Source organism: Astyanax mexicanus, chromosome 2 (genome assembly GCF_023375975.1).
Source record: "Astyanax mexicanus isolate ESR-SI-001 chromosome 2, AstMex3_surface, whole genome shotgun sequence".
NCBI lineage: Eukaryota > Metazoa > Chordata > Actinopteri > Characiformes > Acestrorhamphidae > Astyanax > Astyanax mexicanus.
The window spans coordinates 20,456,848-20,481,500 of NC_064409.1; the positions used below are offsets into that span (position 1 = coordinate 20,456,848).

General features: G+C 36.7%; 2 protein-coding genes across 2 annotated transcripts; one reads left to right on the forward strand and one right to left on the reverse strand.

The window, feature by feature from the left end:
• Window positions 1-9,340, reverse strand: depdc4 (DEP domain containing 4). Its single transcript, XM_007234963.4, has 10 exons — window positions 9,214-9,340; window positions 7,527-7,641; window positions 6,119-6,536; window positions 5,232-5,383; window positions 4,454-4,649; window positions 3,877-4,112; window positions 2,687-2,829; window positions 1,863-1,988; window positions 1,644-1,722; window positions 1-1,310 (listed from the first exon to the last, which is right to left on the reverse strand). Exons 2-10 carry the CDS (start codon window positions 7,603-7,605, stop codon window positions 1,111-1,113), a joined length of 1,629 nt encoding a protein of 542 aa, XP_007235025.3. The 5' UTR covers window positions 7,606-7,641; window positions 9,214-9,340; the 3' UTR covers window positions 1-1,110.
• A 642-nt stretch (window positions 9,341-9,982) lies between these two features.
• Window positions 9,983-22,616, forward strand: usp44 (ubiquitin specific peptidase 44). The gene is made up of 8 exons (XM_007234964.4): window positions 9,983-10,101; window positions 14,337-14,594; window positions 15,790-16,788; window positions 17,900-18,157; window positions 18,285-18,480; window positions 19,410-19,518; window positions 19,598-19,803; window positions 21,253-22,616. Exons 2-8 carry the CDS (start codon window positions 14,418-14,420, stop codon window positions 21,381-21,383), a joined length of 2,076 nt encoding a protein of 691 aa, XP_007235026.3. The 5' UTR covers window positions 9,983-10,101; window positions 14,337-14,417; the 3' UTR covers window positions 21,384-22,616.
• The last annotated feature ends 2,037 nt before the right edge of the window (window positions 22,617-24,653 follow it).

Here is a 24,653-nt window from a genome sequence, read left to right on the forward strand (position 1 = left end):
TACTTTTGCAACATGTCAATTTTACTTCAGTAACATAAAGACATTAGTGCACATGTTAGTGCATATGTTAGAACTCCAGTATTCAAGCCTTGTCATAAAAGTTCTTCTAACATAACATAAGCAGTATACAAATACAAGGTAACCATTTTGGCACTAGCAGTTCAATTACAGTCTGTGACTATCTGTCCACCACTCTATATATTTATATTTAATCCAGTTCAGGTACAGAACTACAACATCAATTCATTCTAATTCAAAACTATAAAATTTGTTAAATATTCAATTGTATATTAATATTATTTAGCATTCTGCTACATTTTACAATATACGTCCCTTTCTATGTTAGACATTTTCACATATTTCACCAAAAACTGAACAAATCACAACAAATCATTAGTTTCAAGACATTCAGCATCCAGTAAATTTAACAAAACTACATTAATAAAATAGAACAAAAACCAAGAAGAAGAAGAAGAAGAAGAAGAAGAAGAAACACATCCCTGACTATTTTTAAACATACATCAATTCAAGTAATTCTCAGCTGAGGATATGAGGAAATTAAAAGCAATTAAACATCATGGCTTGAATGACAAACTAATTTAAATAAAAGTTTGTGTTCCTTTGCTCTAAAACAGTTCAGTAGTAGTAGTGTGCATTTGTGAAATTATGCTTATTATAACAAAATCTCATTTTTTCTCTTTTTTAGGTAAAGAAAAAAGGTTCTTTACTTCAATTAATGTAAAGGGACCCTTTTCAATGTCTATTTGACATTTAATATTTACATATAGTAAATAAGTTTTGATATGATATTGGTGATATGACAAATATGGATTTAGTGTCATAAAGCTAAGCTTTTTAACCCATCCTTCATTAAACAGTTATCTTCCAGCAAGTACATACAGCAGAATAAATACATACAGCAGTATGTAAACATCATTTTACCATTAACAGCAACGGTTTTAGCAAAGTACCAAAGCTTCGTCTTGTACAGAGATGGGCAAGTCTAGCCTGTAATTACCCGGTTTAGTAGGTCTGCTAGAGCATGAAAAATCAGAAATCTGAACTGGACACTGGCTAACAGTGAAAGTACCCGCTGTAGTTCTGCCCTGTTTAGAAGGTGGAAGAGAAGTGCTGGAGGAACACAGCTGGGTGGTGCTTCTGGAACTCTTTGATAAGCCGCCGTCTCTCTTTGGTGGAGAGCTTGTTGTTGAGGGTGATGTGGTCAATGAGCTGCTTCAGGCTGTCAGAAGTGGTCTTCTCTCGCTGCTCTTTATACTTCTTTACCGACACCTGCTGACAGAACGCGAACACTGCAGGACAAAAAAAGGCATACATTTTAGTGTTCATATGAAAAATACAGCTTTCTAAATAAAAGTGGTGATTCCATCAATGTATTAAAATTTCTTTATTATAATATTATTTTAAAAAATGATTAATGGCCAAATTAATTTATATCAAATAATGTGTAATTAGATCTTGGTCATTTGTATACTTAGTTTTTTAAAACATTAAATCTGTACAAAAGAAAAGAGAAATATGATATTTTTATAAAGCACAGAATACCATACTGAAGATGCTAATCTGAATATAGAGATTTTTTCATTTACAAGATGATCTATTCGATGTAATCTGTGTTAACTTACGGGCTACATTATCCGGATCCCTCCCCTGCTGTAAGGTTTGCAGGGCCTTCCTCACAGTCTCAATCAGGGACACCGGAGTCTAGTTTCATTGGGTAAAACCAAGACATTCAGGTGAATTTTTTGTTTGAGTTTTTAAGAAAGCAAACATTTACTTGGACTAGACAATAGGGCAGTACAAATTATGCAGGTTCTAAGCTGTTGTAGTTAGAGTGACATTACCTTAAACAGGTGTAAGTGGTTGTCCATTAGGAACAGTAAGAGCTGCTCACACTGCACACGAGCCACATCTTTACCCTGCAGCACAGCCTTCACAAACATCCTGCTTACCAAAGCCCTGTTCTCAATCTGTTACAAAACAAAGGAAAGAGAACCAACCCAACAACGTCAATGTTGGATTTTCACTTCATTTTTTCTGCTACGTAAAGAAATAATGTCTCAGAAATCATTACGATAAACAATGTTATTGTAATTTTAAGAACAATTTATGCCACTGACACAGTAAGAATATAATAGCATAATAATTCTTTTATACTCATCTAAAGAGTACTGAACCATAATTGTGAATATTTAGGGGCTCTAAGGGGTCCATCAATCCTATAATTATGCTTTTTAACATAGGTGTCTGTTAGCTGTTCCTTTACAACTAGGGATCCTCCGCTTTCCTCAGAGTGCGGTGGCAACCCAGTGATTCAGCATCAGTGGCATTTTTTAAAGAGGTGGACTCTGACTTTACATGTACGGATGAGGCACTTATAGCCCTTCTAGTGCTGGTTGCATTCCTAGTGGCAGGGGGACTCTAATGAGTGGGTCGGGTAATTGGTTTTACAAATAGAGAGGAAATGGGATGAAATAAAAAAACGAATAGGCGCCATTTCTAAATAAATATTACTACAAATCTGAATAATAGAACTATGGGTATGTAGCACACATATTGTAATGGCTCTAACTATAAAACAAGAATCAGCAAACAGCATAGTTCTGTTTATTGATAGACTCAGCGTTAATGGGTCATGCATGTTTTATTTCTGTGTTTGTGTTAATACCTGTTTGTGCAGTTTGAAGGCCTTAGAGTCACCAGCTTCAGCCATAAAGGCCAGCAGCCTGCGAAGCTCATCTCTAGAGCTAGCATCCAGCAGACGCAGACACAGCTGAGATGCTCTCAGTGCATCCTCACCCCTCCCGCAGTCTGAAAGAAACACAGGCATACAATTCAGTTCACTGATCAGCCTACTTACTTGTTTCTTTTAATATATTAAAACCCTTTCATTTCACATAAATTTCATGTCACAGATATATGCATCTTCAATCTTTGAGATACAGTTTTGGTTTTAATTTATTGTAATAAACAACATTCTGCCATGCTGTGCCAAAGAGTGTTGCACTGACAAACTGAATGGAGTCCTTGAGTACTGCCGACACCAGTGTTTCCTCCCTCATTAAAATCCATAGTTTGTAATTTTTAGAGGGCTGGACAGCAAAGTATTTAACTGCTTTCATTTCCATACACTTTACTTTTGGTTATGCACATTCTTTTTTTGTATTTTGCTATTTAGTAATGGTAATATTACAAGTAATGTATGTAAGGAACAAGCTAAAATCAATAAAAAATGATGGTTAATGAAATAAAAATCTGAATAATATAAATTCTCTTATATACAGCTCTGGAAAAAAATAAGAGACCACTTATATTTCTGAATCAGTTTCTCTGATTTTGCTATTTATAGGTATATGTTTAACTAAAATAAACATTGTTGCTTTATTCTATAAACTACAGACAACCTTTCTCCCAAATTTCAAGTAAAAATATTGTCATTTAGAGCATTTATTTGCAGGAAATGAGAAATGGCTGAAATAACAAAAAAGATGCAGAGCTTTCAGACCTTAAATAATGCGAAGAAAACCAGTTCATATTCATAAAGTTTTAAGAGTTCAGAAATCAATATTTGGTGGAATATCCCTGGTTTTTAATTGCAGTTTTAATGCATCTTGGCATGTTCTCCTCCACCAGTCTTACACACTGCTTTTAAATAACTTTATGCCACTCCTGGTGCAAAAATTTAAGTTGTTCAGTTTGGTTTGATGGCTGTGATTATCCAGCTTCCTCTTGATTATATTCCAGAGGTTTATTAGAAAAAAATGGTAAAATCAAGAAAAAACATTATCATTAAGTGGTCTCTCTTTTTTTTTTCCAGAGCTGTATATACCCAGCACCACAGTTAGGCTACACCTTTACCCAACAGCTTCAGAATGCCTGTGTGGATGTCCATGTAACGTCCAGCCAATAAGGGCATTCTCTCCTGACTGCTGTAGTACTTGGCTATGGTATCAAACAGTATTCTCTTCTGAACTCTCAGTCTCTCTTCACCCTCACTGGAAGTGTCATGGACCAGCTGCTCTCCTGTTGCCACTATCAGCTGATCTGGGAACAGCTCCAGACAGTCTGCTGCCGCCATCAGCCAGGAGTCCAGCCTGTAAGAACAAAACGTAGATCATATAATGATGATGTAATACCAGATTAACTACATTACTTGTGATGACAATAGTTAGTTAATAGTTATTATTCAGGAGGAAAAACAAGTTACAAGGAACGATAAATTATTACAATTTTAGACTGATATGAGTAACTTTTGGTCAATGGTTTTTGATCTGCACATACAGAGGCAGTGTGTAACGCATGTGTAACGCAACATGACTGATTGGACAGTTTCTTTGGTATTTACAGAACAGGTCTGGGCTTCATAGAAACCATGCAAATAACAAATAATGCAGGATAATTAGTGTTTAAGGGGATCATGTAATTGGACACTGACTCTGGCAGATTGAGGACCTGAGAAACCTCTCGGTCTACACAGGTGTTGGAGATGATCAGGTCATCGTGGTTACGATGTAAGGGCATGCGAAGGGACTCGGGTTTCGCAGGTGAGGTTAGAATGCAGTCCAGCATGGGCAGCTCCACTAACTGCAGTAGCTGGAGGAGAGTCTGCTGCTTCCACACTTCCTGTACCACTGTAAAACATAACACAGTGAATATCACAATCTAACCATTAAATATATACACACTATATGTACAAATTTGTGAACATTCCTTCTAATTACTGCAATCAGTTACTTTAAGTTGCACCCATTGCTGACACAGATGTCCAAATACACTCACAGATAATGCCCCAGTCCACAGACAATATACTACTCTTACATGCACTGCACAGTGATTTTTATTTATTTTTTTGATGAAAATTAGCAATCATCCATATTCTTTGTAAAGAGTTTTACAGTTGGGTCAGTGTTCTTTAAAAAGAAGTGTTTCTTATAAAATGTATCATCAAACTTTTAAGAAACTCTATCACAATATGATAATGATAATGTCTGTGTGCATAATTTCTGATGACAAAATACAAACATTTAATCGCAAACTATGCCAGACCTGTCTATTTTTTTTCTATATTTATAATTAGATGCATAACCACAAGGTGAGTAACTATTTTTCATGACGTGAATTAAGACATAAAAAAAGGGTTTAAAAAAACATGTATGTCACTTTAAAATAAAAGCCTTTTAGCTTTTCAAGTGCTTCACAAACAAAAGTCTAACCTGTTTTGGAGAGGCAACTAGTTGATAAGCCAGCGTGATTTAGACCAGAGGGCACAGATGGCTGGAGGTTGATGGTCTGCAGTATCCTTTCCACCCTTCTGTCAGAGGATCCATGTGCCAAGGGGTTGGAGATGGTCCTCACATCCTCAAACCTCCAGATAAAAACATATCAGTAGAGGAATAAGTACATATGTCATCATTATCATGCTAATTAATCAATTTACAAATTTCATTACATAATCAATCAAATTACATTTACAGCTATACTGTCCAAATCCTAAAAGTAGATGAAGTATTACAATATAGTAAAGTGAAAACCATTGCACGCTAAGTCTGTGTTCTCAAACAATGTGTTATAGACAAATATAAAACCCTGTAATGCCCTGTAATAGCAAAACGCTAACACTGCCTTTCAGAGCAAGAACGGCATAGCAACTGTGAAGCATGGTGGCAGTAGAGTGATGGTTTAGGGAGGCTTTACTGCATTGAAACCTGAATGTCTAGATGTCATAGAGGAAACCTGCATTAAATTCTGCCATGTATTTAAGAACTATTTAACAGAACTTCAGGTTAGATGAAGCAAAGTTGGGCCATGAAACAAGACAATGATCCAAAGCACACAATCATCCTGACATAAAACTAACTAACATTTTGTATGCTTGATGCCCTTGTTTAGCAATGAACTAAAGGATGTTGTGAGACACTAATTAACAACTACAGTTTTTTTTTTAATCATAAGCTGCAATTAAAGTTCAGAGAATCACTATAATATTAATTGTTTAATGGCGCCATTATTGTTGACTATGACCAATAATCATGATTTAATCAAAAATAAATAATTTTGAGCATCATAGTAGACTAACAGCATTATTACTCTGTTAACTTACCTGGACCACTTCTTTTTCTTTCCGTTTTGTTTTACTGGTGTTACATTCTCCACATCTCCACTACTCTTGGCAGATCCTGGAAGAGCATCACAGTCCACAAAGCGGTACAGGCTGCATCCAGAGTCCTCGAAGGCCATCTCTTTCTCTCTGCGGAAGAGTTTCATACCAACCGGCTCGAACACTCGTGCATCCATGAGGGCCTGGCATAGCCTGGCAGCTTTGAGTCGGGACACCTCGCTGGAGCAGAAGTAGATGTTCTGCATGAGATGGCTGAGGACCACATCGACGGCATCGGAGCCAGTGAAGCACTCTCTGTGCACACGCAAATGCTGGCGGTGGCGCTTCACCTCAACCTGTGTCTGTAAAGCTCCAATAATGTTTCTCCACAGCTGCGTTGCTCTGAACGGCCCTGTCACACCTGAGAGGAGGAGAGATGAACAGACTGAACAGTTTGTTCACACAGGGTCAATAATGTAGACTGGAAACATACTGCCTCTGACTGTATTTCACAGGTGAATCCACTGGTGAGGAACTGACTGTTTTTATATTATACAGCAGAGTAGCTTAGTCCTTCAGTTATTTCAACTTAAAATAAAAACTAAAAAGGCTAAAGTAGACAATTTTATACTTTGGTTTCATGAAAATTTAATTATCTAATTGATTAGACAACAGAGTAACATTATAGTGTTATCTAGGTCAGTGATAATGCTTTATTATTTGTATCATATGTTTTAATGTGGCTGGTCATTTATTATAGGATTTCAGCACTAGTTGTTTGTGAACGAAAAAAACATTGTGAAAGTTACTCAATTTTGTTTTTACTTAAAATATGTTGTCATACATAAAATGGTAGTTAAACATACTTTAAAAATAATTTAAAGAGCAGCTTTTAGTCAGGGGTAACAAAAATGCATGTATTTTCTGTAAAGAAGCTAAAGAATCTACTTAATACCTTTTTTTATTGTGTATTTTCTGCTCTTTCTTGGTGGACATTGTTTGGGAAGGAAATTATTCTCAAAATCTTCTCAAATTTATACATTACTAATGATTAGATAATAATTTTCACACATGGATTGTTCATATATGCAACAAAGAAAACAAATTCTAAATTCGAAAATGTTTATATATCTGATAATTGCATATAAATAAATAAAAAGACATATGGAACATAAGTTATTATCTAGGTTATATTACAAGCTGCTGACATAGGTTAGCTAGTTAACTAGCTAATTAGTAAGTTTGTTAGTTAACTAGATAACTAACTTAGTTTCCTATCAAATTCAGTGGTAGTAAATGTGTTAGTACACGTAGTTACACAATGTTATCCAAAACTCAGAACTAAGCTTACTTAAATCAGTTTAAACATATTATTAGCAATGTATAAAGACCGTAAATAAGACTGGGTTACCTGCAGGTTGTCTGTTCTCTCGAAAACATCTTGTTTCGCTGTTTAGCCTCCTAAACCTCGGAGTCAAATCCACCGCCATCACCCACCAGGAAACAGCGTCATCCCCCTAAACCCGCTGACAGAACCAGAGCCGGTTTATACAGAGACTGACCACGCCCTAAAATCCCCCGCTATAGCAGGAAATCCCTGAGAACGCTAGAGGGCGCCCGCGAGCGAGTCCTGAAAGAATAGCGGCTAACGGAGTTAAACGTCTAAAAGCGCAAATTAAAATAGAAGTAGGCTACTTATACGATATTCCTTTAATTTTTTGTACAAAAAGCACAGAAAACTATCGTGTATATTTTTATTTTTCTACAACAAATGGGTTTAAGCAGTAAAAGCGCTAGCATTACTGCTATTGAGCTGATTGGTTAGTGAGCCAGAACTCGTTTAAAATGTTTATAACGAGAGTTTAAAGCTTTATTATTATGTCTGCGGTACTGAAACGTTTGATATTGCTCAGTGTTGAGGAAATTAGTACCTTTTTGAGTATAAAAAATGATCAAATATTTATAAACTATGAATTTTCTCCATCGCTCCATATGAACCCATTCATTTTGGGTTCACTCTGGAGCGCCCTCTGGCGGACTGACAAACCCAGAAGAGATTCTATAGTGTGTCTTCTCCTCTCCAGAGATTCTTTGACAGAACAACGGACGGAAACTGATTTTAAAAACATTAAACAATAATCTGCGGATCTTAAAGTGTGCTTGTTATAGTTATTTTTATTCTTAATAAATATGTAAAGAAATACAAACAAATAGCAATCATAAAATACTGGCGTAAGTCAGTTACCTTGATAAAACATTAGTAGTGGAGAAATCTGAGCCAAAAAAATAAAGTATACTAAATATTTTAAATCACGTAATAATTATTATAACATGTAATGTCATGTAATAACAGTGACGAAATTAATAAAACGATTATTATAATGAATTTGATTATTTTCTTTTATTATATGTAAGTAAGTAGGATAACATAAATCTATACAGACATTATGGTTAGGCAGAAAAATATTTGGGTAATTTGGTTAAATAAAGTAGACGTAAAGGTTGCTTTAAAAAACGCTAGACACCCTATTAAAGTCATTTTTTTTTATTTCTCTTTTGGGACTGTTGACTCATATACAATGATTGTAATTGATTATTTATTTTTGGTACGCATAAAATATGTCAGAAACATAGACATTTTTTATTTTGTGACAGCAGCAAAATAAAATGCTACAAATCTATTGCTGTGTTAAAACTACACTAATTAGAGAAGGTTAAATAAATGTCTTTAACTTGTAAAGTTGATGATAAAAAAACAACCTTAAAACTGCGTTTATGTAACATTGGTTCAAGTTGAAATTCTAGCACCGAATATATGTTTATTTAAATATTTTGAAGGGTTGTAGTTTTCCTTTTATTGTTGTTTTCTTTTTTCTTCTTCTTTTTTGTTGCTGGATATCTTGCTGTTATTTTGGTTAATTTCGATTGATTGTCTGATAAAGTCGTATAAATAAAAATGTAAAAGTTTTGGATTCACAGATGGGCAGATGGGCTGGAGTTGGTGGGAGTGATGGTTGTAAATAGGCGGGGAGTCTGCTTTGTTTACTAACACGAAAAGCTTCTTCAGCCAAGAAAACGGTAAAACGCGCTTGACCTACCTCATGAATAATAGATCAGCCCTGAGGCGCTTTAATGAAACACATAGTTGGCTGTACAGCTCTGATCAAAGTACTGAAATTATCATCTTTTACTTATCGTTTAAAAGGGAGACGATGTTCTTATGCTTATGCTTCAAAGGGGGGCAGAGGCTGTGCTCCAATAACTTCCAGTAATGTGTTTTAGGGCACTTAGCTCGCCCGTAGAGTCTGGCATGTCAGAAATAGTGTTTTTAATGAATTTTAAAGAGAGTCCAGTGAAGATCATTTGTAAACAAGTAGAACTTTTTGGATAAACTGAACTTTTATAAACAAATAATATAAACAATATGTACATATTTAAGTAAAGTTTAATACAAACCATACATATAAAACTATAACATTGAATTAATGCTAAATCAACATAAAAGAACTAACAAAACATCTGAGATCAACGTTGTTTCAATACATTAGCGATGGAACAATCAACGTTCTTTTATCGTCCGATTGCTATCTGGGTAAGGGCTTTTATGACTAAAAATAAAGGTTAGAAAATAAAAATTATTAGAAATTTGTATTTTTTTATTTGTAATATGTTATAAGTGATAATAGACATGCATTTCCGCTGTGGATTGTGCTCCTAGTCTTGTAACTATATTTAAATTCATGTTTATTCTAAAAAAAAAAAAAAATTACTTAGGTTTTACTTATGTGCACTAGCCAGTGTACAAGGCCGCGTGTACGCCGATTGGAACACATCCGAGGAGACCAAGTATGTCGACGTAATGTCTGCGTAGTTTCTAACGTAATGTCGCACTGAGGGAACACCACGCGACAACTGTAGACAAGATGGCGACTGCGGTCTGTGCTCGATGTGTATGTTAAGTTAAGACACCGCTGGTAGAGAAACAGGTGGGTACAGATTTATCTCTATTTGGCTGAAACGGCTGTATTCGGGGTCTAGAGGCGGCGGGTGGCGGGGTGAAGCGGCGGGGGAGACGGAGCTCCGGTGACCCGGTGTGATCACATTTACAGCCTAATCCGGACCCAGCCTGCTCACCTAATGTTCCATAGCGCGGCTCTGCGTGTTAGAGCTCCGCGCTGGAGCTGCCGGGGAACCGTTTAGCTTACTTTACTGCCTCTTCACTGCCCGCGTGTCTCTGTTGCACGCTGACTTTTAGATTAGCTAGGTTAAGTTCCTTTAGTATCGTTTTCTGATCCCTATCGTTTTAGTTCCCTAAAAAAAATCAAATTTCATAATAAACCTCAGATGTGCCATATAATAAATCGGTGTCCTGTATGTTAACTCGGCGAGCTAGGTTAACCTTAGTAGAGTTTGTGTGTTGTGATTTTTGCTGATTAGTTAACGCTAATGTTTTACGACCGGCTTTTTCTATCTGCGTACCACTGAAGTTTACTGGAAAGGTTTAAAGCTATAATCAGAATGTAGGTTATAGTAATCTATATTAAGAAATGCTGATCTGTAACACTGGGGTTTCTTATGCACACAGACAGATAACAGGATTACTGTGAGCTAATCTAACCCTAGGTTAGTTAACCTGCGTTTTAGTAACGCTGCTCTTTTCTAGGACTGAAAGTCAGTCGGTGTTCCGTCGAGTTATGATAGCCATCGATACGTGCTTCCTAAAGGCACCGCGCATGCGCTGACCTACACTTTTAAAATTATTTTTCCTGTTTTTTTTATAATAAATCTGTTTTCGGGGTTTTTATGTGCATTTAACAACCTGGACTCGCTGTCATTGCACAAAAGTGTACATTGAAATTAATAATAATAAATACAAAAAATATTGGTTGAAAAAATCATACAAAGCAGTGTGTAATGACTTCTTTGCCTTAACTTGACCATGATACAGTGATTAATGCTATCCAAATATACTAGCTACATCTACTGGGGACATGCTCTAATATGATGCTTCTTTTGTATTTTTACAGTTAAATGTACACTAGGGTAGCACGGTTTGACAGAGTAGCACAATTAGACAGAACACCGGGTTATTAGCTATTCTATGCTACACCGACAACAGCTAACCTGTCTAACTTAAACCCAAAGATTAAGAGTTTATAGTTAAATAGGAATGACCTTTAGCTTTCCCTTTTATTGGAAATGTAATAATAACTATGATTAGGGGTATGTCCAAAATGTAGCTATATCACAATATAGTTTAGACACACCTCTTCTCATTCAATGTTTAATTGAATTCAAATTTATTGTTTACTCTGCAATTCCATATGCATCCCTTAATTGTTTTCCGATCTTTTAATAGTAATCTACAATATAGAATATACATTAAATAAAAAAAATCACTGAATGAGAGGGTGTTCCAAATTTGGTTGATGCTATATAATTCATATATTTATATGAAGAGTATAGCCACCAGACATGTATAAACTACTAGAGACCCAGACTTAAGTAAAAGTACAAGTGCTCTATTAAAAAAAGTGATTTAAGTAGAAGTGTTCTTTATGTACCACACTTTAAGTTTGGAGTAAGTATTGGAGCTAGTTCATTCTAAAATTGTACTAGTGTACAGTACTGTGTTATGTAGTATAACAGAAAGCAGTGGAAAGTTCTCAGAGTGAAAGGCAAAACGGGAGCAGCGAGTTCTTACTATAAGATCATCTAGATCTTTAATTCGCTCAGTAATGATGCAGCTTCATCAAACCCAGTGGCAGTGCAGAGCGTATTCTGCTCTGTCTTTAGTGATAATGAGGGTTTAGAATGATTCCTAACATTTGTAGTTATGATTGTAATGAGAAACCATCCAGCCTATAAAAAAATAATACTTAAAATAATAATACTTAAGTACAGTAGTGAAGTAGTTCACTACTATGTTACTATACATCTCTGATAGTCCTAGTCTACATAGACATGAACATTAAAGACAAACAGAGCAGCAACATCTGTCAAAAAAAATACAGAGATTTCAATAAATATTTTGCTCTCGTTCTATATCTAAAACTTTAGAATGAAACTATTAATGGCCAGCCTAATGCTTCTAATGAGCCCAGTTTGTTGATACCCAAACAGATCATATTATTTTAAAAACACAGTATCATATTTATAAAATCTCAAGGAGAACCTTGGAGTATCAGTAAAGAAAAGGTTGGACTCGGTTTGATCAGATTAAATGCAAGGTAAAGTGTGCAATGTGTAACACAGCATATCTCAAATACACTCATACAGCAGTGTGTCCCAATCCTATATCTAAGGATCTTAATGCAGTGTGCACAACAGGAGTAAACAGTTTTTATGTTTCCTTTCTCCAGCACTCCTGACTCAACCCATCAGGCCTTTCATCAGTTTGCAGTAGGTGTGTTTAGAACAGGAACGCATAAAGAGCGTTTGGTGCCAAAGAGCAAAAGTACATATTGGTGACTAATGCTTGGAATCATTTTGATTCATTTGATTAAATGAATTACTGTTTTAACATAGTTTTTAAAATGTGTTCATGGAGATTGTACATCTGTACATATAAAAGCTGTCCGAGGCAATCTTAGTTGATTCTCTTGTAAAATTAAAGAATATTAACAATGTTTAAGAATTTACAAAGTTTAAGAATTAATATTAAGTTTTTAAATATAGATTAATTTCATTTTTTGTTCTGTTCTGTCTAAATGACTAAAACTGTCTTTTTCAGTTATATTGGGACTCTTGGGATATTTTAACAATATTGAGAGGTTTTTTTTATTAATATCACCAAGCCTCAGTGACTGGGTTATATCAGGGTAAACATAGTATAAAGTGTGTATTGTGGAACACAAGTCACTTTTATTCTGCATTTCCTTCTACGTCACATGTTTATACAGCAGTATTTTCATATCCTACTCCATTGGACAATCATTCACTGCTTATTTTAGTGTTTTCTGGGAACACACACCCGTTGTAAACTCATAAATTGTTGGTCAGTGGGTTGATGAGTTGCGTCAGATAAATCAGGAGCCAGAAAGTTATAATAAAATGGGCTGTGCTTCAGAAACACTGGACTGGTTGGGCAGCCAATTAGACTCAAAGTGGCACAACTGAGCTTACTGGCCAAAGCTAGTGGCTAAACTTAGCACACACTATCACAGCAAGGATAGATTAAGTTTTCAAAGACACAGAGCCTTACTAATGTACAAGAATTTATGTATTCATTTGTTCATCTTCACGGTACAGTACGGTGTAATTGGATTACAGATTTTTGTTCTAGTAATAAAACATTTTGTGCAGTGTTTTTGATTTTTTTTTTTTCGGGAGGTGTTACTGTTGACTTGATCTGCCCTTGATTTGTATAATTATTTATGGCATAATACTACTACTACTACTACTACTAATAATAATAATAATAATAATAATAATAATAATAATAATAATAATAATAATTGAGGGATAGAGTGGAACTATTTCACTATTTCATTGCTAAATGTTGATAAACATTTGTATCATCCACTTTAACTTAAAATCTAACAAACAGTGATAATGGACCTATGGTATAATCACACTTATGTTTGTGTGATAATAGTGTGTACTGATCTGTTTTTCTACCTGTGGTCTCATGCCCACGACCACAGTACACCGGTGCCAATATGCCATGTTACAGCACTACCCCTCGTGTATTATTATTGCTCAATTATTGTGAAACCTTATTTCTTAATTATTTGGAAATCTTGTTGCTTAAGGCAAAATATACCTTTAATTTTTATTTCATTCCATTTTATAAATTTTTTTATTAAATACATCAAACGATATGGTTATTTTTTTTTTTTGTCTCAAAATTGATTCTTTATTCTTAATGTATGCCATTTACATTATTGGCACTATGATCATATATAATTGTTAATATAAAAAAGAGTGGGCACTGTATACATATAAACAATTCTTTGTGTTTATCAGAAAAAAAAATAGAGCACTAATGCGGGTCTTTTTATGGATGTTGTAATGCTTTAGGGTTTAAAACTCTCCGAAATGGCACGTAAGCACTGACATATAGGCCTTTCAGTGGGTAGGGAAATAAAATAAAAAAAATCTTAGCAGTGTTGTAAACAATTCAGCACAGCAAAAACACCTAGCAAAAGGATGGGACTGAATTTTTCATACAGACTTTTTTTCTTTTATACTAATCCTCTATTTTCATCTGCCTCTGCAGGTAAGCCATGCCCTGGGAGAAGGTAGTTGTACCACTGGCTGCCTTCACCATGATGATGTGAAGTGGGCATGACTGACTGTGATGGACAGGTGTAAGCACGTAGGTCGCTTGAGGCTTGCGCGGGACCACTCCATCCTGAACCCGCAGAAATGGCACTGCGTGGACTGCAACACCACCGAGTCTGTCTGGGGGTGCCTCAGCTGTTCGCACGTGGCCTGCGGACGCTACATAGAGGAGCATGCACTTCAGCACTTCCAGGTATGCTCGCGTGCTTTTCTGTGGTGGGTTAGGGTTCTTCTGCCATCAGTGGACTACAGGTTTCTTTGTAATGTGCAGTACAAGGTTGAAAAAATAATGAATTAATTTAGATTACTAAACAGTTTGGTGCATCATGAAATGGCAGGTTAAACACGATTAGATTTAGTTAGGTTATTGTATTACCTCTGGGCTTGTGTTTGTAAAGCTATTTATAAATGGGATTTATTGAGGGGATTTCTAGAGGGAGTTAATTGGCTCAGCTGAATTGGGGAGATTTGCCATGTTGGGAGTGCCCATCAAGAGGTTATATCTAACAGATATAAATAGTAAATACAATTTTACTCCACCTGGGTGCTTGTCAGAAGATCTATCTTCTTAAGCATGGAGATCTTTCGGATATTATGTAAGAAGGTGTTGAGTGGTACACACACACACACTGCAAAATATTACATAACATAACATAATATTACATAACATGACATAATATGTTTTTTTAAGGGTACAGGAACACACACACACACAAAAAAATTGTGATCAAAAAATATGTAAATTGGTAAAAGGTTGTTTGTCATTGCATGTTATTAAAGTTATTCAGTTTTAATTAATTTGGTGGCATTTTGTAATTAATTTAATTTGTGTATATACAGCTCTGGGAAATGAAAATAAAGAGAGCACTTAAAAATTATGAGTTTCTTTTAAATCCTCTGGAATATAATCAAGAGGAAGATGGATGACCTCAATCCTTCAAACCAAGCTAAACTGCTTAAATCTTTGCACCAGGAGTGTTACAAATTTATCCAAAAGCAGTGTGTAAGACTGGTGGAGGAGAACATTCCGAGATGCATGAAAACTGTGATTAAAAACCAGGGTTATTCCACCAAATATTGATTGCTTATCTCTTAAAACTTGCATATGAATTGCATATGCATATGAACTTGTTTTCTTTGCATTATTTAAGGTCTGAAAGCTCTGCATTTTTTGTTATTTTGCAAATAAATGCTCTGAATAATGTGTTTATTTTGATACTTTTTGGAAGTACATCATATCTTATATTTACTACCATACTTATATCAGTTTATTTATCCCCTCTTCTGACCCATAACTTTTTTCTTTATTATTTTAATCATTTGGTCTGTATTATTGCTGTTTTCTCTGCATGATCTGTTATTGAGAGGCTTCTCTGTTCATCCTGCAGGAGCAGCACCACCCTTTGGCCCTGGAGGTGAACGAGCTGTACGTTTTCTGCTACCTGTGTGACGACTATGTGCTGAACGACAACAACACAGGTGATCTGAAGCTGCTGCGCAGTACGCTTAGCGCCATCAAGAGCCAGCGCTATGAGGTCACCACACGGAGCGGACGCACCCTGCGCTCTGCCGCAGCCCCGCCTGAGCAGCCAGGTCCTAGCAACACACGAGAGCTGCAGCTGCGGGACGAGGACCGCATGTTTACAGCACTGTGGCACCGGCGCCGGGCCCTGATGGGCCGCATCTTCCGCGTCTGGTTCGAGCAGACAGACCTCGGGAAGAAGCGCCTGGAGGAGGCGCGCCAGCAGGAGGAAGAGGAGGAGAGGAAGCGTGAGGCTCGAGAAAGGAGACTTAAACTAAAGCGGCAGCTGAGGGAGGAGCTTGAGAGCGCTCCACCCCGGAAAAGCCACCGTATCCGGAGGCAGAGCCAGAAAGTGTCCACTGTCGTTACTGGACCAGCCAAGCCAGTTAAATCTGTCAAACACAAGCCAGCTCCTCCCCCTGCTGTAAGGACTCCTAAGAGAAAAACGCCTCAAAGGAGGCCACCGCCCCAAACCAAGGCCAAACAGACTCGAGCTCCGCCCTCAAAATCGACGGGGGACTCGCCTATCAAACGGCGGCCCACCGTCACGCCAGGTGTGACTGGCCTGCGCAATCTTGGCAACACGTGCTACATGAACTCGATACTACAGGTTTTGAGTCACCTGCATGTTTTTAGGGAATGTTTTTTGAGACTGGATTTGAACCAGGCCCTGGAGTTGCTGGCCTCCGCCGTCAGCCGCAAGCTGGGGCTCTCGGCTCAGCACAGCACTCAGCCCAAAGCTTCTGGACCAGGCTCAGGGCTCAGCGGCGGGGCATCTCGCTCACGGAGCATGGAGCTCATCCAGCCCAAAGAGCCCAGCTCCAAACACATCTCACTCTGTCATGAGTTACACACTTTGTTCCAGGTATGTGATGCTTTTACTGACGGTCTAAGAGCACATCTTATTGTACGTGAGCTATTACTGGTGTAAAGCAACACCAAAAGATGTAGTATTTGGGGAGTTGCATTTTTTTTATATATATCTGAAGTATTGTGTTAAATTGCTTTATTTTAGGCCTATTATAGTAATGTTGACTTATCCTGTAATATAAGGACATAACGTCATCAGTTTTGCTGAACTCGATATTGCCTGTTATGCCTGTTTTATTTTCATTTGGGATTTGTTTCACAAATATATTGTAAGGCTTTTATCTGAATGTTCCCAATTAGTTTATTGCTCTTAAAAAGGTTATCATTGCATTATTAAGGTATTTTTATATTATCATGTGTAGTTTTTGTTGCACATAAAATTAAACAGGATTTTTTTTTTTACACTCTGTAATTTAATATAATATACATTTAAGACAGTGTTCAATAAGCACTGATTGTATCCTCGATATAGTTAAAAACATTTAGGCGATTCTTGAATTTCCCCTCGGGGATCAATAAAGTATCTATCTATCTATCTATCTAGCTATCTAGCTATCTATCATTTAGGCGATACGAAAAGAACATTGATAATGATACAATAAAATACACTCATATTGCACAGCTCTAACCCAAACAAAAATAGCTATATTTTTGCTGTCAATTACAAATAGTTCTGGCTATTAGGGGTGGGCGATATGGCCATAAAATAATATCACAATAGTAGGTGATATGGCACAATATGTCAGGGTATAATATCGTTCAAGATATGATATGGCACACCCCTACTGGCTATCACATTTATGTACTACGTATTTTGTAAAAAAATTTAAATGCATGAAATTTTTGTTTCACACGCTTACAGCATACTTTATAGTTGCAAACCAAAATTGTGGTGGAGCTAAAATAGAAAATAACCTTAAACGCTGGTCACATAATTGCATGTACACAGTGTGGTGTATGAGGTGATATATATATATTCGAACAGAATTTGTCAGAATAATGCAGAATAATACTTTTGCTCCTCCATTAGAATTAAACTTGAAAAAATAATGTTGTATATATCATGCTGTGTAGTCTAATTGGAGTATGTGGGTGTGTGTTTATAGGTAATGTGGTCAGGGAAATGGGCCCTGGTGTCTCCCTTCGCAATGCTTCACTCAGTATGGCAGCTGATCCCGGCGTTCCGAGGCTACGCACAACAAGATGCGCAGGAGTTCCTGTGTGAACTCCTGGATAAGGTCCAACATGAGCTAGAGCGAACTGGAACGCTAACACCCGCCACTGTGCCAGCCAATCAGAGACGGCTCATCAAACAGGTGCTCAGCGTGGTCAACACCATCTTTCATGGCCAGCTTTTGAGTCAGGTAGGTGTTTTTCCATTCCATACATTCTAATGAATTCTAAAATAAGAAGAAATCTCTGAATACTTTTAAATATTGTTTATATTCCAGAAATCATTATTAACATGTGGTTGTCTTTGTTTGTGTGTAGGTGAGGTGTTTGTCTTGTGATCACCGCTCTAACACAGTGGAGCCGTTCTGGGATTTGTCGTTAGAGTTCCCCGAGCGCTATCACAGCAACAGCAAGGATGCTGCTCAGGTTCCATGTGGGCTGACGGAGATGCTGGCCAAGTTTACAGAGACTGAGGCTTTAGAGGGAGCCATTTATGCTTGTGATCACTGCAACAGTGAGTACCATCCATATAGATAACATTTTATGTGATTTTAATTGTGCCATAAATAATGTATTCAGACACCTGCTTATTCATTGTTTCTTCTAAAATCTTTTAAAAGTGGATTAAAATACAAGTTATAGTACTCTTCAGGTTCACGTTGATCAGCTCCAAAGAGTCCTATTCTATTGGGAGTACTTTCTTTACAGAAACTTGACAAGCTGTCTTCTTTCAGCAATGGTTGCAAGATAAAGTAGCTGAGCAGTGTGCCAAGACCTGCTGGAAAATGAAATCCGCATCACCATAAAAGTTGTCAGCAAAGGGAAGCATGAAGTGCTTGACATAACATAGTGGACCAAAACCAGTAGATGACATGTCTCTCCAATCCATCACTGATTGTGAAAACTTTACTTCACACTAGTCCTCAAGCAGTTTGGACTGTGTGTTTCTCTACTCTTCCTCCAGACTCTGCTCCCTTGATTTCCAAATGAAATGCAAAATTTACTGTTGATCAGTGATGGTTTGGAGTGACATGTACAGCATCTGCTGGTGTTGGTCCACTGTGTTACTGTATCAAGTCCAAAGTCAGTGCGGTGTTTTCCTGGAAAATCTTACAGCACTTCATGCTTCCCTCTGCTGACAACTTTTATTGAGCTGCGGATTTCATTTTCCAGCAGGACTTGGCACACTGCCAAATGTACCAATTGGTCTTATATAATATTCAATTTTTTTGAGCACAGATTTTTGGATTTTCATTAGCTGTAAGCCATAATCATTAACAGTAGAAGAAATGCACGCTTAAAATAGCTCAGTCTATATATAATACATCTATATTATATGAGTTTCACATTTTGAACTGAATTACTGAAAGTAAATTTTCAATGATATTCAAATTTTTTGAGATGCACTAGTATATATCACTAACATCTCTTATTCATTCTCAGATAAGCGCCGGCGGTTCTGCTCCAAGCAAGTTGTTCTAACAGAAGCTCAGAAGCAGCTAATGGTCTACAAACTGCCTCACGTTCTACGACTGCACCTCAAACGCTTTAGGTAAATATAGTAACGTACTGTCTCGTGTGAAAATGCTGTGTGCTGTGTGTTTTAATGACGTTTTCTTTTGTGTGTGTAGATGGTCTGGTCGTAACCACAGGGAGAAGATTGGTGTTCATGTTAAGTTTGAGCAGGAGCTGAACATGGAGCCATACTGCTGCAAAGACTCCAACACATCGCCACGGCCCCAACACTTCCTCTACCAGCTCTCTGCTGTTGTGATGCACCATGGGAAGGGCTTTGGGTCAGGCCATTACACAGCTTTCTGCTATAACACAGAAGGAGGTAGGAGACACAGATAAATTATTAGGCTTTTTTTTTTTTTTTTTTTTTTTGGAGGCCAAATTTAATCTTGTTTTCTGTTTGTTTCGATGGATAAATTAGGTTTCCATAAACACCACAAAAATCAGATACTGTAAGCCGTAAATTGCCTGGATTTGTAAAGGGATCAATACAGTGCTTAAAGTCATGCCTGCTCTCTCTCTCTGAGCTGCTGAGTCTCGGAGTTTTGCTTTCCTCAAGAGCACTAAGATGTTTAGTATTAGTGATAATTGCACCAGATTTGACCCAGTGGAAATTCTGACTAATCATTTGGAACATTGCATTTATTGCCAGCATGCACTCGTTTAGCCACAGTTTCCACAGTTTTAAGACAGTCAGTGATATTCAGATATTTTGATTTTGTTTGGAAAGTTTATAAACTTTTATTGGAATATCTTTTCTTTAGTAAGTGTTTAATTATGTTGGAGGATGTGTTTTACGCAATAATAAATCGAGAGCATAAAAGCCAACAAACAGCAGGGAAATGTTGGAAAATGAGATTAAGTACAGTCACTTTTGAGATTACACTAAACTCTACACTGTTTGATTGGCTTGTATTGATTGAGGCATACAGTTTGCTTGACACTAATTAGTATGGTAAAGGATGCCGCCTCCAGTGTAAAACTGAACATGTCTTAAATTTTTTGTATTTTTTTTTTTTTTTTTTTTTTTTTGTAAATGCATGCATATGATATGATACAATATGAGAACAATTTAGGCGTGTTGCAAAATATTGATGTATAACATTTTTAATGTTTATTTTTTGGGCCATCAATATTTATCATGAGGATATATATTTGTAAATTCTGTCTTTCAAATAGAACTGTGGACTGAGTCTAACTTAAACTGCTGTCTGTTTGCCAACTTCAATTATTAAAATTTTTATAATTTTATATATACACACACACACACACACACACTCATAGGGACTTTTTTTCTGTAAACAAAGTGTTCCACAAAACCAGGTTTTAACACTCTTGGTATTTTCATGTGGTAGAGTCCTGGATGTGCTGAAAATAATGTAGAAAATAAATGAATAGTATAGAAAATAAATTAAATAAAGAAAAACACTGAATAAAAAGGTGTGTCCTGGCTTTTGACTGGTACTGTGTGTTATAGCATCTAAGCAGGCACTCTCATACCACCAAATAAAGTATACTATGGGTGCCGCAGTATCATGCAAATCCAGCGGCTTACAGCTTGATGTTTCCTGGTGGTTTGTGCGCTTGAGAAATTACTGTGTTCATCCTAATAGTGCGTACCATGCACTGGTTTGGTATGAGTTCTTGGTGCACCAATGCCCTTGTAATATGTACAGGAATTTTACAAAAAACAAACAGAAAAAAACATTTAATTATTTCTAATCGCCTGCTCTGATAGTAATATGACCTCTCTGTCTTTCTTTCTTTCCAGGATTTTGGGTGCACTGTAATGACTCGAAGCTGAGTGTGTGTGCGGTGGAGGAGGTGTGTAAGGCGCAGGCCTACATTCTCTTCTACACCCAGAGAAGCTCTCAGGACAAAGGCAAGGCCAGCGACCTCTGACCCCTACTCCGCAGCCAGCCAGCCACAGAGACATTGTATTGTATATTCTGTTGATATGATGGTGATGTTAAGACAGTTAGTCTGCACGCGTGTGTGTGTATGCGTATGCAGGCGTTTCTGTATCTGTAGTAGCAGCAGCAGCAGCAGCATTCAGCCGTTGTGGAAATGCTCTTAATGCCTTACACAGATCTTTGGCAGTTGGCACTCTTGCAGTGATTGTAGCTGTGTGTACGTGTGTGTGTGTGTGGTGTACGTGCGTGCGTGTGTGTATATAAGAGAGTTAAGTAAGAGTCAAGATGTCAGTTCTAGCATTATTGCAGCTTGTTTTTGAGTCTGAGAGGGTCTTTTAATTTTGTTTTAATTGTAAACTTTAACGCAGTTTTTTTTTTTTGCTGAATACTGCCCACAAACCAAAGTGTAGAAAAACACAACTTTTGAATGTCGACTGTTTTATCTGATTTGCTTCAGCCCTCTTTACAAAGGGACAAAGTTGCAAAAGGCATCACTGTGATGTCAGTATCACAGAAGTGTGTGTGTTTGATTGTGTGTGTGTGTGTGTTGTTTGATTGTGTGAAACTGACAATATTCCCCTCCCAGTCCCCTTATAAAGTGCCCTGCCATGTTTGTAGACCAGTTCTTTAAGTCTGTTCTAGTGTTATCAGCTCCTTTTGAGTATTTGGAGCATGACTAAATGATTCAGGATTGTTTTCTTTTTTATGTTTAGACTTTCCAGAATGTACTTTTATATACTCAGTTCTTGGGTAAACAAGATTTTTTATTTTTTTACAAAAGAAAATGATTTTAGAGAGAAAAAAAAAACTGTTGTCACCAGCAAAGGCAAAATGTATGCTGTATGTACATCATTCACCTGTATGTATGATTTTGAGTATGTGTGTTTGAGTGAGTGAGGGAGTGAGTGAGTAAGTGTTTTAGTAGCTGATTGGATGCATTTTGTCACTGTTGTGGTTAGCGCCTTCTCTATGTAGGTGTGTTTGAGTGTGTTTGTGTGGATGTGTGAGGAAGGAGGTAGTTCTTCTTGGTTTTGAATCTCTCGCACACCCCTCGGAATCATCTGCCTCTGTATCCGGTTCTTTTCAGTCCACAGCTCACCACTTTTCAGCAGGTATAGTAAAACTATGCAAATTGTTACCTCAATTTATAGAGAAATTTACCTCAATAAAATAATATTTTTGCATTTTTCTAGAAAAGAAAACAGACAAAAAGAAAACAAGACTTTCCTGTGTGGTTGGAATGTGTTTTTCTGTTGCTTTGAAGCATTTTCAGCCTTCTTTTTCTGCTCCTTAATGCACACACACTTTTAAACATACCATCATCTCTCTACAGTCAGAGTTTTCTGTTCTTCTTACAATCTAAGAGAAAGATTTCTAATTATTAAAGGGGCACTCTGGCTGAATACTAGCATTCTATGTTTGTCGTCTAGTCCACTAGTATCCTGTAGTCCAGATAGATTATTTTTTTCCTGAAATGATTGCTCTCAGACTACAACACCTATCATGAATGACACAACACACAGGACTATTTAGAATTATCAAACATTCCTGACTGTTAGCCAGACCACGAATATTTAGACTAAATCCTTGTCCATACAGAGTTATGTTTTTAAAAATAATGAAGATTTTATAGTTTGCATTTTGACCTTTTATCCACACAAGCACCGTTTTTGGTTACTGAAAAGAGAGTTGTCATTTAGGTTTAGGTTTGTCATTTGGACAGTTAGGAGGTTTATGAAAGCATTGATGTTTATATGCACTCAAAAATCTGTGTTTTACTTAAATGATAGGATTACTCATGTAGTCATCTAAACAACATACTATGATTTCTTAGATCGAACAAAGGTTGAAGAATCAATTAAGACATCTAAATTAAGAGAGCTGGACTTAGTGATCTCAGTCTGTACAATGTTTGACTCAGCACCCGTGAGATTGCATCTAAACATTTTCGACATATTGCGGCTCTATGTGTATGTGAACAACAAAAAACAAAAAACTACGGTATGAAGTGCAGGTTTTACATGATTATTCCTTCATCTCTAATTCTGTGACTTTATTGCCTGATTGCAAAGCAAACAATCTAATTGTTTCCTGACTCGTGAGTCTGCTGCAGTACCAGTACTTTGATTGTAATGGGGAAGAGCACTCTGATTATGGAATAAATTTTTAGATTTCTGGCTAAATTAGGATTATACCACTATGTCTCACCCCCTAAAGGGCTAATAAGCTCTTGCAAGCATTTCCTTTTTTTTTAATGGAGGGAGAGAAAATTATTCAAGTTTTAAAAAGTACCCTGGTAGGAGGGACATGGATGTAAATAGGTACAACTAAGAAAGCTTTAGTGCAGCTCTTCCACAGTGCAACAGTTGAACATGATATTATGGACAGTATTTTCAGAAATGTTTTATCTTTAGTGACAACTGTGACACAGATGTAGCTTGTGATTAGGAATGTTTACAACAGCTAAAACAATAGTTAATTTTTTTTGTATTTTGGCCAGAGTGTCCCTTTAAGGGTGCAAACAAAAGATAACCATGAACAGAGATACCAATCACAGCTTATATGTTTCTGTATCTGCATGTTTTACATTTATTACATTTTACAGTAAACAAATTTGCAGGAAAACATGTTAAACAAGTTTAACAGGAAGTTTATGAACATTATGTCCTATTCTATCTAAGGCATGGTACAATGGAACAAAGGATAAATATATCAGTGCATTATCATATTCATTTCTGCCAGGATCCAATGCTGCACTACTAGGCCTACTACTGCAGTAATCTTTATTGTGTTTTAAGCTATTATTATCTATCAATAATGATATAATATTATTCTGAAACCCCTTATATTGCTGTCTTGAGAAAATAGCACCAGCGGGGCAAGAGGAGGGGATCATAAATCCAAAGTCTAAAGACTTTATTGCTGTTTTCAGTATAATGACAAGCAGCTCAGTTTACTTTATAGGCACGGGCAGCCACTGTGACATCACTGTCTTTCAAGAGATTAACTGTTATGAAATTAAATGAGCACAAATCCCCCCTAAAATACAGTCTGTGTGTGAAGTTAACCTCTTAGCTTGTGCACTAGTTAGCTTAGCAATTCAGAAAAGCATGTTTCCTTAGTTAGTTAGCTGCATTAGCTTTGTTGCTCCTGTGTTAGCACCAAAGAAGTGAACTTCAGACAAAAAACATGCCTTTAAACATGATTAACTTTTTTTTAAATTCTAAAGATTTTTCAACCATAATCAATTACTGTGCAG